The 14943-nt window shown below is 32.1% G+C and overlaps 2 protein-coding genes across 2 annotated transcripts; both read left to right on the forward strand.

The window, feature by feature from the left end:
- Positions 1 to 3974: 3974 nt before the first annotated feature.
- LOC130807723 (receptor-like protein 35) lies at positions 3975 to 6712 on the forward strand. Its single transcript, XM_057673045.1, has 4 exons — positions 3975 to 4575; positions 5524 to 5823; positions 6482 to 6594; positions 6692 to 6712. Exons 1-4 carry the CDS (start codon positions 3975 to 3977, stop codon positions 6710 to 6712), a joined length of 1035 nt encoding a protein of 344 aa, XP_057529028.1.
- LOC130808048 (putative receptor like protein 25) lies at positions 5149 to 7887 on the forward strand. The gene has a single exon (XM_057673485.1). The coding sequence runs from the start codon at positions 6961 to 6963 to the stop codon at positions 7720 to 7722; it is 762 nt and encodes a 253-aa protein (XP_057529468.1). The 5' UTR covers positions 5149 to 6960; the 3' UTR covers positions 7723 to 7887.
- Positions 7888 to 14943: the final 7056 nt, after the last annotated feature.

Here is a 14943-nt window from a genome sequence, read left to right on the forward strand (position 1 = left end):
TTATGCTTTATAGACATCTAATCTCATGAAATGAAATATTTCTTGGATGAAGGATGATCACATTCACCCATTATTTACACATTTATATTTTTTATGGAAAAGAAACTATTTTTACAAAATATTACTATTAAAGCATAATGAAAAGAATAAGAAAATGCTACAAATTTAATAAAACTACCAAGGTTTTAACTGAAGCTCTTTTATTAGTTTAAATATGAAAAAATATTTAAAAAATTTTATGTTAAAACTTTCAACTTTATGTTGTTCAATTATAAAAATCTCAACTTTACATTTTTATTTAAATCTCAACTTTATGGGGTATCTAATTTTAAAACATCAAATGATAACTATCACATACATGGCATCATTTTATTGGTCCTTTTATAATTCAAAGTTAAGATTTTTAAAAACTACCGTAAAAAATTAGAGTTTTTAAATGCTATCCAAAAGTTGAAATTTTTAGAATTGAAAAACTCAAAATTTAGAATATTTAAATTTAATTTTTTCTTCTTAAGAATATTGAATCGATCTCAATAAGAAGTTTGAAAATATTGACAGTTAAAAAGCAAATCGTGCGACACTATGTGTAGCTTCATAGCCTCTCCTCCAACTTCATAGCTTCTGATCCTTATTCTTAACATCTCCAATAAATTCTGGTAGCTCACCATGTAAAAGGTTATTTGATACATTGAATACTTTTAAACTCTTTAAGAATCCTAACTCATAAGGAATTAATCCCAAAAGATCGTTTCTATCAAGTAGCAAAACTTTAAGCTTATGTAGTTTTTCAAATTTTGGCGATAAATTATTTAGTTTGAGATTTATGGAGAAAGAGCAAAAGAATCTGGTATATCACCATGTAATAGGTTATGTGATAAATTCAATTTTTTCAAACTCTTTAAGAATCCTAACTCATAAAGAATTGATCCTGAAAGATTGTTGTAATTAAGACACAAATATCCAAGCTTCTGTAGTTTTCCAAATTTTTGGTGATATTGTACCTGAAAAGTAGTTTTTATTAAGGTAAAGGTACCGAAGCTCCGACATATTACCTGTAGGAAAATTTAGATGGTACACTGCAAATAAGTATTGAAATAGCGATGGAAAAAAAAAGCGACGGGAAGGTATGAGCGCCAGAGGCGATGGATTGGCTATGACGCCCCCATCGCCTTTTATGTTTTAAATGATGGCGACGGCAAGGCGACGGACAAGAGTGGTCGCCAGGTGGAAAAAGGGATTTAGCGACGGGCATAGTAGTCGCCATTTCGTCGCCAACCATAGTATTTTTTTTGGTTTTTTATTTTAATCTTTCGCGAATTTAGCGACAGTCATGGATGGTCGCCAGGGCGACGCCGTACTATTATTTAAAGTGGGGGACGGCTAGGTTAGTAGCCCTTTGGTCGCCAATACTAGTACTTTTATTTTGTTTTTTATTTTAATCTTTGGCAACGGGTTGTTTGGTAGCCAACTCTTCACCCTTGTTCGTCTGTATTTTTGGAATTTGAATTTGAAAAATGGCGATGGGCTTGTAATCGCCGTGTTGTCGCTATATTTTGTATAAATAATCAAGACGTTTAATTGTTATGCATTGTATATTTCGGAAACCAAAGCATTAAGAGAGGTTAGTGATTTACTTATTCTATTATGTAGCTTATTTTTTATGTTTACATGAGTTGTTTTATTTATTTTTATTATTTATATTTAATTTTTATTGTCATTAATTTGATTTAATTTTATTATTTAATTAGTACATATTTTATTTCCTTTGTTAGTTAAGTGAGTTTTTTTATTTTTTATATTTTATTTTTATTGTCATTAATTTTCTTTAATAATTCATATTAGAATAATTAATCTTTGTATACTTTTAATTATCTATTTTTTTGTGTTTTTTTATAGTGTATTATAAAGTATTCTACGTCCTACGAAATTAATCTCACGTATATATTCTGTGCAAATCAAGAAAAGGGAGGAATAATGATAAAAAAAAATACTCCCTTTATCCCACTTATATAACATTATTTGCTATCTCACTCATTTTAAATCATTTCTGTTTTCGGATAATGGTCCATCACTTTTTTTTATCTCATCCATACATGTTAAGTCTCATTTATTAATTTCTTTCACACAATTTATTTTCTCTTTAATTATTATCAAATATCCACATTTTTTTAAAATAATCAATTTCTCTTTGCCACTAATTTAAAGGAATGGAATAATATACTTTCAAGGGAAGTGAAAAAAATATGAGTATTATTAATTTGTTATAATTATATTGATTATAAAATTTTAACGTGTAAATTTCAACTTGATAAAAATAATATATAATCATATCATCGACGTTAGAAAACTTTAGCTACACATTGGTTCCCGCCACAACCATTCAACACGATTTTTTCAGTTAAACACGATCTATTAAACCCAACCTACCCTTTAATTAATTATTTATTATTTAAAATTTTTTATTCACCACACAAATTTATTAAAATTACCCAAAAGATTTTAAGCTTCATATTACAAGTCCACTAAAATTACCCAACTCAGCTTTTACTAAAAATTTTCCACAATTTTATTGGAGCAACATTCACGTTAGAAAACTTTACTTGTAGAAGTCGAAAGGAGCATCATCCACAGAAAATATAAAAAATCAAACTAATGAGTTATCCAACTTGAATTAATATGACAATTACATAAGGTATATATAATATATACAACCTATAATCCATAAATTAAGCCTAACAATAGTCCTATATATATTTACTTTGCTTAATTATTGCTAACATTATTCCAATCAAATATTTACATACCATTTATTTCTTAATAATATTTCTTCCCTTCAGTAAATTATTGAAGTAACCCCTCCAATAATTCAGTAAATATTTTGGGATATGACTCATTTTCTATTTTAATTTGTTCCAATAATTTTATGCCATATGACTTGAATTAAACATCATTACTTCCCTATTTTTTTCTCTCTTGTTTCCTGAATTAAAAAGAAACAGATGCACTTGGTATGTGGTAAATATATATATATATATATGTTTCGGTAGAGAAACGAGGAGGTGAAAGTCACTTGAAATATCGCAAATGGAAGCGTTATTGGACGCAGCGTTTCGCGGAAGGAAGCGACCTGAATTCCTGCAACACAACATGTTAGCCTAGTCCGGGGGTGATTAATTATATTAATGAGAATAAAAATAAAAATTTAATATATTTGAATATATTAAATTATTTAACAGACTTTATGATTATAATTGTCTTATTCTAATAAAAATAAATTTTCTTCTACAAAATTATTTTCATTCATTATCACTTGAGGGATTCGAATTATATGTTAGTGCAAAATAACATTTATGTATCTTGCCAAAAAAATCTTTGGGGAGGATTCTTAGAGTACAAATATACTCTTTTATCCATTTAATTTTGCTACAATACGAAAATAAAAATGGAAGGTTCTTATATATTGCGAAGCAAAATAAAAGAGGTGGAAGGAGCATTTTTATTATATGATCAAAATCTGTTTTTCATTAATTTTCATTACCACTGAATAAAACATGAAAATAGATTTATCAAATGTCTTCCAATTATGACTTCGTTCTTTGATCATCATTCTCAGTTTTTTTTGAAGAGATCATCATTCCCACTTAATCAAGCTAAATTCTTGATATTTATTTTTTTTTATCAAGAACTTATTAGATTCATCTTAAATTCATATTATTTAATAAAAATAATTAAAGTTTGATAAAATTAGTTTAAATTAGTAAAAATCAACTTATGTCGTAAAATTAGTAGTATCCTAAGTTGCTTCGGTGTCTTTCCCTTAGTTGGAACGACTTTTCTGTTACAATATCACCATGTATCTCATCATAAATAGTCTTACATTTTAACACATTATAAATAGTCTATCATTTTCCTCTCATCATGTATCTTAATTCTAGTATTCTACCCATCAAAGTAAAAGAAACAAAAATAACAAAATGCGAATTCTTGTTTTCTTCTTATTTATTCACTGTCTGAATATTTGCTTCATCAATGGCGGAATATTATCAGAACAAGAAGCATTATTAGCTATTAAATCTGCCATTAAAGATGATCCTCATAAAAGTCTATCATCTTGGAAAAACACTACTCACCATTGCAATTGGTCGTTCGTCACTTGCTCTTCGTCTTCTCACTCTCCCACTGTCATTTCCCTAGACTTCTCCAACTTAAAACTCAATGGTAATCTCTCTCCTCAAATCGGTTTTCTTACAAACCTGCAAAACCTATCTCTCCTTTTTAACGATTTTTATGGGAATGTCCCGTCTTCTCTTCATCTCCTTACAAAACTCCAATATCTCAACCTACAATTTAACCAATTTAGTGGCCGACTCCCTTTATTTGTTAATATGTCGGAGCTTCGGTGCCTTTCCCTTGGTGGGAACCACTTTTCTGGTTCAATATCTCCAAAGTTTAGTAAACTTCAAAAGCTTCAAGTTTTGGATCTTTCTGGCAATATTCTTTCTGGATTACTTCCTCATGAATTAGGATTATTAAAGAGGTTGAAAACTTTAGATTTATCAAATAACTTTTTAGATGGTGAGATACCAAATTCTTTTTCTCTTCTTACAAATTTGATTCAATTGGATTTATCAAATAATCAACTACCTGGTGAGATACCAAATTCTTTTTCTCTTCTTACAAATTTGATTTATTTGAATTTATCAGATAACCTTTTACATGGTAAGATACCAAATTCTTTTTCTCTTCTTACAAATTTGAGTTATTTGGCTTTATCATGTAATCAATTACATTGTAAGATACCAAATTCTTTTTCTCTTCTTACAAATTTGGTTCATTTGGATTTATCAGACAATGAATTACATGGTGACATACCAAATTCTTTTTCTCTTCTTACAAATTTGATTCAATTGGATTTATCAATTAATCAATTACCTGGTGAGATACCAAATTCTTTTTCTCTTCTTACAAATTTGATTTATTTGGATTTATCAGATAATCAATTACATGGTGAGATACCAAATTCTTTTTCTCTTCTTACAAATTTGGTTCATTTGGATTTATTAGACAATGAATTACATGGTGAGATACCAAATTCTTTTTCTCTTCTTACAAATTTGATTCATTTGGATTTATCAAATAATCAATTACATGGTGAGATACCAAATTCTTTTTCTCTTCTTACAAATTTGATTCATTTGGATTTAGCTTTTAATCAATTATATGGTGAGATACCGAATTCTTTTTCTCTTCTTACAAATTTGATTCATTTGGATTTATTAAATAATCCATTACCTGGTGAAATACCAAAATTTTTTTCTCTTCTTACAAATTTGATTCATTTGGGTTTATCAAATAATTAATTACATGGTGAGATACCAAATTCTTTTTCTCTTCTTACAAATTTGATTCATTTGGATTTATCAAATAATCAATTACATGGTGAGATACCAATTTCTTTTTCTCTTCTTATAAACTTGACGTACTTAAGTCTCTGTCAAAACAACTTACAAGGTTTCATACCAGAGTTTATTGGAGATTTATCTAAGTTAGAAGAACTTCATATTTGGGGAAATAACTTTACAGGAAGTATTCCACATAAGTTGGGGACGAATGGGAAATTGAGCTACCTAAATGTTTCTTCAAATAAGCTTAGTGGTCCAATCCCTGAGAGTTTAGGGAGTTGTAAGAAACTATATTTTCTAAATTTGAATGATAATCAACTCACGGGTCAGTTACCTGTCAACATTGAAAAGCTTACGAGTATTAGTTATTTGTCGGTTGCCAACAATAACTTGATTGGAAAAATCACACCACAGATTACAGGTACACTAATCTTTAGCAATGCCTATCTAAATTGCATCTTCCAAAATAGTTCGCCATTGCATACATTAATACTTCCAACTGTTAAATTATTATTTTTCTTTTTGAATTCGCTTGTCACTAATAAAAATATATTTCTTTTATTATTAAGGTTTTTCATATTTGCTTTTTTTTTATAACATCGATTAATGTTACCAATAAAAATATATAAAACAAGTTCTATCGAGTTATCTTTAATGTATTACTTTGATTTTTGATATTTAGAAATAATATATTGAGACGAATCAATCAACATCCCACATAAATATTCTAAAATTTGTAAATTTATTTGAGAATAACATATGAAAACGGGGGGAGTAATAAATAGGGTGGCAAATCAGAATATTTTTTTTAAAAATAAAATCCAAAATTTCAAATCTTAATCCAAATGTTTCCAATATTCATCCAAGTCAAATATTTTTTGTAACCATTTATAGAAAGCAATATTCACTCTAAACTAATTTCTAACTTTTTTAAGAAGTCGTGTGGTGAAATTTATTTTTTTCTTTTCAAAAAAGATTAAATTTCTTGGTAGAATATTCTTTTACTATGATGTATTTATACATTATTATATGAAGCTACAACTTTTTCTAAATTCTTTCATATTTGTCATGCATTCCAGGATACAATGTCACGAATTTTAAAAACTCTTCTATCTGCAACTTGGTTAATCTTCTAATCCTTGATTTATCTTATAACAAGTTTAATGGAGAAGTTCCTCATTGCTTGGGCAATGTTAGTACTAACTTAGTTGTATTAAATCTCCAATCAAATAATTTCAAGGGCATCATTCCATTAACATTTTCTACTTGTGATTTATTGGAATATGTAGATTTCACTGACAATCAGTTAGAAGGAGCTATACCTAGGTCTTTATCTAAATGTAGAAACTTGAAAGTCCTAAATTTGGGGAACAACAAATTCAAAGATGTATTCCCCTATTGGTTAGGTAGCCTTCCGTATCTAGAGGTTCTCAGCCTACCCTTTAATAAATTTCATGGTGATATAACCAACAATTTATCAAAGATTGCAACATTTTCTTTTTCAAATCTACATATTCTCGACCTTTCAAACAATAACTTCTGTGGTAAGTTGCCCTTCATGTACATCAAACAATTTCGTTCCATGATGGATATCAACAAGTCTACTATAGGAAATCCAAGGTACTTAGAAAATGAATTTCTTGGTTTTATGTATACGTACTCCATCAAGATGACGGTAAAAGGGATGGAACTGGATTATAAGAAGATAATTATTTCTATGTCAACATTTGATATGTCTAATAATCACTTTGAAGGAGAGATTCCAAATTCTATAGGGATGTTGCGAGCACTTCGAAATCTTAATCTCTCGCATAACCTACTTACCGGAAACATCCCTCCATCCATCGGGAACTTATCATCGTTGGATGGTTTAGACCTATCATCAAATAGGCTTATCGGTGAAATCCCTCAAGAACTTGTTAGTTTAACATTTCTTGAGGTTTTTAATGTTTCATATAATCAACTGGAAGGGCCTATACCCCATGGTAACAATTTTGATACCTTCTCATCTGATTCGTACGAGGGAAATCTTGAATTGTGTGGAGCACCATTACTTGAATGCAAAAACAATACTGTTGTGCAATCTTTGAACAATGATAATATGGAAGAAAAAACAAAATTATCGATGTGGGAAGTTGTAGTGATTGGATTCGGAAGTGGTACAATAGTTGGTTTGGCTTGGGGGTACTACATATTGTCAGTGGGGAAGCCTTTTTGGCTTTTAAAATTGTTGAACAAGATGGAATGGGCTTTACTTGATTTTCATGACCACCATTTCAGTAGAAGAAGAAGAAGAAGAACAAGAAGAACAAAGAACTAAAAGTGATTATCTATCTGAGAAACATTTCTTTTGTCGCAAGACGTATAGTATGATGGAATGGGCCTTTTTGGGCTTTACTTGAATTTGTAGCATTTTCTTGTTCTTTTCACTGTACTTTATTCATAATTATATTTTGTGATAATAGCATTTGTTTTCCATAAAAAATATAAATGTGTGCCAAATGGGTGAATGTGATAATCTATCTCAGAAAGAAATATTTCATTTCATGAGATGTCTATAAAGCATAAAATGTCATGTTTTCCACTGCATTGTTAAGTTAGTTGATTTCGTTTTTCCGAGTTTATTCAATAAATTAATTTTCAGCTTTTACTATATTTACAATAACACAATCCCGACCGTGGGTGTAAGCGAGGAGTGCTGCTGCCTAGGGCCCAATCTTGAAAAGGGCCAATAACTTAAGTCACCATTAAATTTAATCGTCATTTTCAAGTTGGGAAAAGAAAATAAAATGTTAGATTATTATTTTCCTACTTTTCTCTCAGTCTCATTTAATCTTTCCTTTTTTCCAATTAATCGTACATTAATTCTAATAAAATGATTAAAAATTTTCCAAAACATCACAATTTTCAACTGTTAAAAGTAATTGTAGTCTTTACCCAGAAATGGTCACACAATGCCATGGATAAATAACAGACTTTTTTTTGTTCTTTAGAGTTTGCCATTTTATTTCTCGTTTCACTATTCATCTACAAATTTTAATAATCCAAATTCAAGAAAAAGATTAAGCAACCAAAGAACCATAACGATATTGTTATTTGTGCCTTTATTTTCTTGTTGATTAAGAGAAAGAATTTCTCCATTCTTCTTTACTTGTACCATTTGTTAAAAAGATAGCTTAAAGACATAATTCGCTCATACAAAAGAAAACTGGTGAGTATCCTTGAGTGCTGCTTGCTATCTTTGAAATCACCACTAACGCATCACGTTGCTGGTTTTCGCATCTCATAGAGCTCGAATTCGCCTAGTATTACAATAATGATGTATTACAATCATGTGTTACAAGATAAATATACACTATTTGTAATCCTTTGTATATGGCTTTAAACTCTTGTTGAATCAACAAGGATACGATGAAGATATGGTTGCGACAATCAAAGAAGTCGCTCGAAAACTTGATATGAGTAGAAGGCGTTTATGCACTTTCCTATTGTGATATTTCTCCCACAAAGGTGCTTGGGATGATAAAATGAAATTCACATTGAGATACAATCTACACAATAAAATCGTAGCACAAGGAAATTGCAATAGTAAATACAAGTATTGTGGTGAATTAAGAATTTTGATGATATTGAGAGTTAATTACTCTCTCAATATAATCTCATGAAAGGAAGAACAAGAATGAGAGTATTCTTAAGAGAGAAATAAGAAATGATATGGAGATGGGATGGAATGTCCCTTGGCATGCAACCTCTATTTATAGAGCTATGCATCAAACAATACCTCCTTTTGAAACAAAAGTGTTTCACCAACCAAAGCTTATGAATCAAAGTAACGTTTCACTAAGCAAAACTTACGTACCAAAGTAATGTTTCACCAAGCAAAGCTTATCAATCAAAGTAATGATTCATCAAATTCTTTGAGGCATTTAATTGGACTTATAATATATTTATTTTAGTCCTACTACTATACTAAGTATTTAGTATATACAAATTTAGATCTATATACTCTAAATGTTCAACACCTTATACCAGTTACCAAAACTCCCCATTTTCTTCTCGAATGACAATGCCCATACCTCTAAAAATATTAGAACTTGTGCTTGCATCAAAATTCACTTTTACCCACCCAATTGCTGGACAATTCTAAGATTGAAAGTTGTTTGTTCTTGGACCACTCTTCATAATAACCTTCTTTGCATACATATTGTAGTTGATCATCGACATATGAAAGCCATTAAAAGTACGCTCCAAATCCTCATTAGAGATGGGGAGTACCTTACAATTTCTTAAAAACCATGCAGCCCAAAGACCAGAACCTATGGCTACCATCAAGGTTATTAGGATCGAGATTCTACCAAGGATCGTTGAGGGGGTAGGATCGAAATCGGTAGAATCGGATCGTAGGATCGTGTGATCCTACAAATATACATTAATGTGCATTGAATTACTAATTATCAATTATATTTGTTCTCCCTTTTTAAGTTTTAAGGTGTAAGTAAAAACTTATTTCACTTCATCTATTAAGTTTTAAAAAATAATACTTTTAATAATCATTTTTAAAATGCAAATCAAAAAAAACATGAATTTTATAAAGGTATTGATATAACTATTTTAAATATATATTTATACGTAAGTGAAATCTGTATTATATGAAAATATATTACGATAGAAATTACCCGTGTAGGATTGAATTGTTGGATCGTAGGATCGTAGAATCGTGTAATGATCCTACCACCTAAATTCTTGAGCTAAGTAGAATCGCACGATTCTACCACATTAAGATCCAACCTACGATTCGAATCGATCTCCGAAGATCGTAGAATCGTAGATCAGAATCGGGATTCTGATAACTATGGCTATCATCTCACTTCTATTAGCATGGGCCATCAACCATTTAAAACATTCCATAAAAAGTACAGGAGCGTCTGACCAATGTCTTTGGAAGCGAACTACATTCACTGCCAGACTATCCTTACACGCTCGCCATAAGAAATGTCTCATCTTCGGGCATCAACCATTTAAAACATTCCATATGTATGTCCACACATTCTCATCATTATTACCATTTAAAGCATATCCATACATTCTCATCACTATTACCATTTAAAGCATGTCCACACATTCTCATCATTATTACCATTAAAGCAAGCCAAGATTGTCTCGCATTTGACATCACCAAAATATATCCTGATTTCACAGAGTAGTAACCATCTTTGTTCAAACTCAAACAATTCATCTTTATTATCCCAATTCACTACAAGAGGAATTGTAAGAATTTTGCAGCATGTATCATTATCAAAGACTTCTTACAACTTGTCTAATTACATTCTCCTTGCACATAATCAATGAAATCTCCCACTTTCAAGGTGTCATCATGCCGAACAGGAAGGTTAGGAGTACCCATACTGTTCTCCAAGGGAATCCATTTATCATACCTCGTATAGAAAGTTGAAGAATTTGATCATAAAGGCTTAAGTTTGTTACTAGAGAGGATAATATATATATATATATATATATATATATATATATATATATATATATATATATATATATATATATATATATATATATATATATATATATATATATAAGGAGGATTTGTTATATTATCCTAAAACAAATCAAATCAAGAAAACAAGAATTAATTATTTAATTGGTTGTACATCCCCCTCAAAATGGGCTTGTGAGGAAGAAGACCAATTTTGCTAACAAACTTCTGAAATAACACCCGAGGAAGTGGCTTAGTTAACAAGTCAGCCACTTGATCATTGGTGGAGATAAAAGAAACTCGTAGAGAACCAGCTTGCACATTTTCTCGAACAAAATGATAGTCTAGACCCAGATACTTCATCTTAGAATGGAAGACAGGGTTAGCACTATCATATGTAGCACCCAAATTATCACAATATATAACTGATTTAGAGGAGAGTTGAAGACTGATATCAATAAACAAATTTTTTAACTAAAGTAGTTCAGCGGTGGTGGAAGCGACCGCGCGATATTCGGCCTCTGTAGACGAGCGTGCACGAGTGCGTTGTTTGCGAGAGGACCATGAAATAGGATTAGAGCCAAGGTACACAATATAAGCTGAGGTAGAGATATAATCATCTTTGTCTCGAGCCCAATCCGCATCCGAAAAAGAATCAAGAGAAAGAGGAGTATAATTGCGAAGAATCAAGCCTTAGTCAATGGTGCCCACAAGATACCGAAGAAGTCGTTTCAAAGCATTACAATGATCATCAGTAGGAGATTGCATATACTGTGTTAATTTGTTCAAGCAAAAGCCATATCTGGACGTGTAATGCCAAGATATTGTAGATTGCCGATGAGAGCGCGATACTCAGTGGGATTGGAGTATGGAGAACCGGCTTTGGTCAGAGGAGGATCAACTGCAAGTGGTGTGACAGCAGGCTTGGCATGGACCATTTTGCTTTTAACAAGGAGATTAAGAATGTACTGCAGTTGATTGAGAACAAGTCCTTAGGAAGTGTGGTGAACCTCAACGCCAAGGAAGTAAGATAGAAGACCAAGATCTTTTAATGAAAATCGAGTAGATAGCCTGGTGATAAACTTTTCAAGAACAGTATCATCAGCCATAACAACTATGTCATCAACATAAACCAAGACATAAATGCATAAATCATTATGTAGATAAATGAAAAGAGAACAATCACAAATGGAATTCTTGAATCCCATAGAGAGGAGAAAAGAACTCAATTGTTTGAACCATGCCCGGGGAGCCTGTTTAAGCCCATAAAGCGCCTTTTTTAATTTGCACACATAATGCGGGTTAGTAGCATCAATATATCCAGGAGGCTGAGTAACATAAACATTATCATCTAAACAGCCTTGAAGAAATGCATTATTGATATCTAGTTGCCTTAATTTCCATCCCTTAACAGTAGTAACAGTTAAGACAACACGAATGATCGCAGGCTTTATAACAGGACTATAGGTCTCATGAAAATCAATCCCTTCTCGTTGATTAAAACCACGAGCAACAAGAAGGGCCTTATGTCGAACAAAATGACCCTTAGAATCACGTTTTAGTCGGAACACCCACTTTGTACTAATAACATTCTCAGCATAACATGGTGGAGCTAAATCCCTAGTATTATTTTTTAGCAAAGCATTAAACTCAGAATCCATAGCCTGACACCACTTAGGGTCTTTAAGGGCTTAAGTCACAGTCTTGGGTTCAGTCTCCAGAGAAGTTAATTTGAGCCATAAGATTCAATTTATTTATAGGTTTGCGGATGTTATCTTTAAGGCGAGTGATCATTTGGTGTGATGGTCGTGGTGAAGAAGAAGATAAAGATGATGAAGTAGAATTGTGAGACAAATCAAAAGGAAGTGAAGGAGAAGTGATAGGTAAATTTGAAGATGAATCAGAAAGCTGAGTAGGGAGAGTAGAGGAGGGAGGCGAAGACGAGAGAATCATGATATCCATAGGACACCATATATCAGCTGAGGGAAGAGAAGAAGTGTGTGCCTGAGTACTAAAGGGAAAAATATTCTCAATGAACCTAACATGTCGTGAAACATATATTTTATTCATTTTAGGATCTAAACAATAGTACGTACTTTGTGATGAAGAATAGCCAACAAAAACACAAGCAATCGACTTTGGTTCTAATTTGTGACTAGTGTATGGCCGAAGCCAAAGAAAACATAAATAACCAAAAGACTTTAGTTTGGTGTAATTAGGCTGTGTAGAGAAAAACTTAGAGAACGGGGATATATTATTCAAGACAGGAGTAGGCATGCGATTGATGAAATAAACAGCTGTAGAAAAAGCAAGAGACCAATAGAGAATAGGCATAGAAGCATGGTGTAAAAGAGAAAGACCAGTCTCAACAATGTGACGATGACGTCTCTTGGAACATCCATTATGTTGTGGTGTGTGAGGAGGAGTAGTGAGCCAAGTAATGCCATCTAAAGTAAGAATGTCTTTTAAGGCTAGATACTCAGTACCATTATCAGAATATAGATGATGTATAGACAAACCAAAATGTTTCTCAACTAAAGGCTTGAAACGAACAAAAACAGCCTTGGTGTCACATTTTCGTCGTAGAGGATAAAACCAAATGTACTTAGTAAAGTGATCAACAAATATCAAATGGTATTTATGTCCATCAAATGACAAAACATGATAAGTCCATAAGTCAGTGTATATATATTCCAGAGGTGCAGTTGATAAAATAGTAGAAGTCGCAAAAAGCAATTTATGCATTTTATTCACATTACATGAAATACATGTACATGCTTGGTCCTTAGAAATAGAAATATCAATACTAGAGCACAATTGTTTTACAACGAAAAAATGAAGGATGTCCAAATCTATGATGCATAACATGAAATGTAAGATGAGCATGAGTGGTATAGGTGTTAGCTACATTTTATCTTTAATTTTAGCCCTATAAGTGGCTTGTTTAGCGTGAGGAAAATACATGTTATCGCATTGGTTTATTGGATTTTACGCTTGTTTTATTGCTTTGGTATTTTATTTCATTTCAAGATCTAATCATCAACACCGAGCACAAACTAGCCCCTTTGGTTGCATACATTGCTCACCTAAACACCGAGGGCTCAAAGAAGTGAAACATCATGAGCCAAGCCACAAGAACAAGCCAAAAAGAAGCTAAAATAGATCCACTCGACCAGAATAGGCTCAAGCCAAGGTAGCTCGAGCAGCATTGCTCGAGCCATAAGCTAAGTATTACATATCTGAAGCTCGCTCGACTAGTCGAGAAAAGTTGGCTCGGGTCGAGCGAAGTGCATTCAAACTTCCAGAGCTTTTGATCATCAGCAGGATTCAATCCAGGTGTATAGAACATCCGCTCGGCTGGTCGAGAAAGATGGCTCGGGTCCAGCGGAGCTAAATTTCACATTCTGTCCAATTTTTGAAGTTTCTGATGTTGTACCTGATGGTGGCTCGGCTGGTCGAGCGGGATTCGCTCGAGTCGAGCGAAATGGGCGGCAGCGGCATGTGCGATCTTTTTAAGCATCATTCGATGTCCAATTACATTTGTTGCTTCTAATTGCTGCTGCTAAGACTGCCAGCCACCCTACCCTATCCACTAGGGGTGGCACCCCCCCCTCCCCCCTCCTACAACCTAGGGGTGCAACAATCATTAAACCACTACCCTTACTTGTTTTTGAAGCTTATAAATAGAAAATTTAAAGAGGGAGCTATCATCTCAGTTTTCACCTTTCATGTTGAGTAATTTCTATGTATTCTTCATAGTTTTGCTTTCATTTCAATTAAGAATTAGTGTTAGCATAATTTCCCTTTCAATTCAATTAAGTATTTTCACTTTCCAAATACAATCTTAACTTCATCCTTTATTGTAATATTTTGCAACTTGGAATCCTTCAAATCATCTGGTTCATCCTTAGATTGAACTTAAAAGAATAACTTCCATCCTTGCTTATATTGTTTTCAATTCATGTCACTTAGTTATCTTTGTTGTTTGCCTTTAGTTTCATATATTCATGCTTGTAGTTCTTCAACTTATATTGCACTCATCTTTTTAGGATA

This window comes from Amaranthus tricolor, chromosome 3 (assembly GCF_026212465.1).
Source record: "Amaranthus tricolor cultivar Red isolate AtriRed21 chromosome 3, ASM2621246v1, whole genome shotgun sequence".
In the NCBI taxonomy this organism is placed as follows: Eukaryota; Viridiplantae; Streptophyta; class Magnoliopsida; order Caryophyllales; family Amaranthaceae; genus Amaranthus; species Amaranthus tricolor.

What these genes read in the sequence shown, in the direction of transcription:
- LOC130807723 (XM_057673045.1), top strand. Translation starts at nt 3,975, where the DNA reads ATGCGAATTCTTGTTTTCTTCTTATTTATTCACTGTCTGAATATTTGC. An exon ending in AATCACACCACAGATTACAG is followed by an intron (nt 5,824 to 6,481) that starts GTACACTAATCT and finishes CATGCATTCCAG; the next exon opens with GATACAATGTCACGAATTTT. An exon ending in TTCCTCATTGCTTGGGCAAT is followed by an intron (nt 6,595 to 6,691) that starts GTTAGTACTAAC and finishes TGGAATATGTAG; the next exon opens with ATTTCACTGACAATCAGTTA.
- LOC130808048 (XM_057673485.1), top strand. Translation starts at nt 6,961, where the DNA reads ATGTACATCAAACAATTTCGTTCCATGATGGATATCAACAAGTCTACT.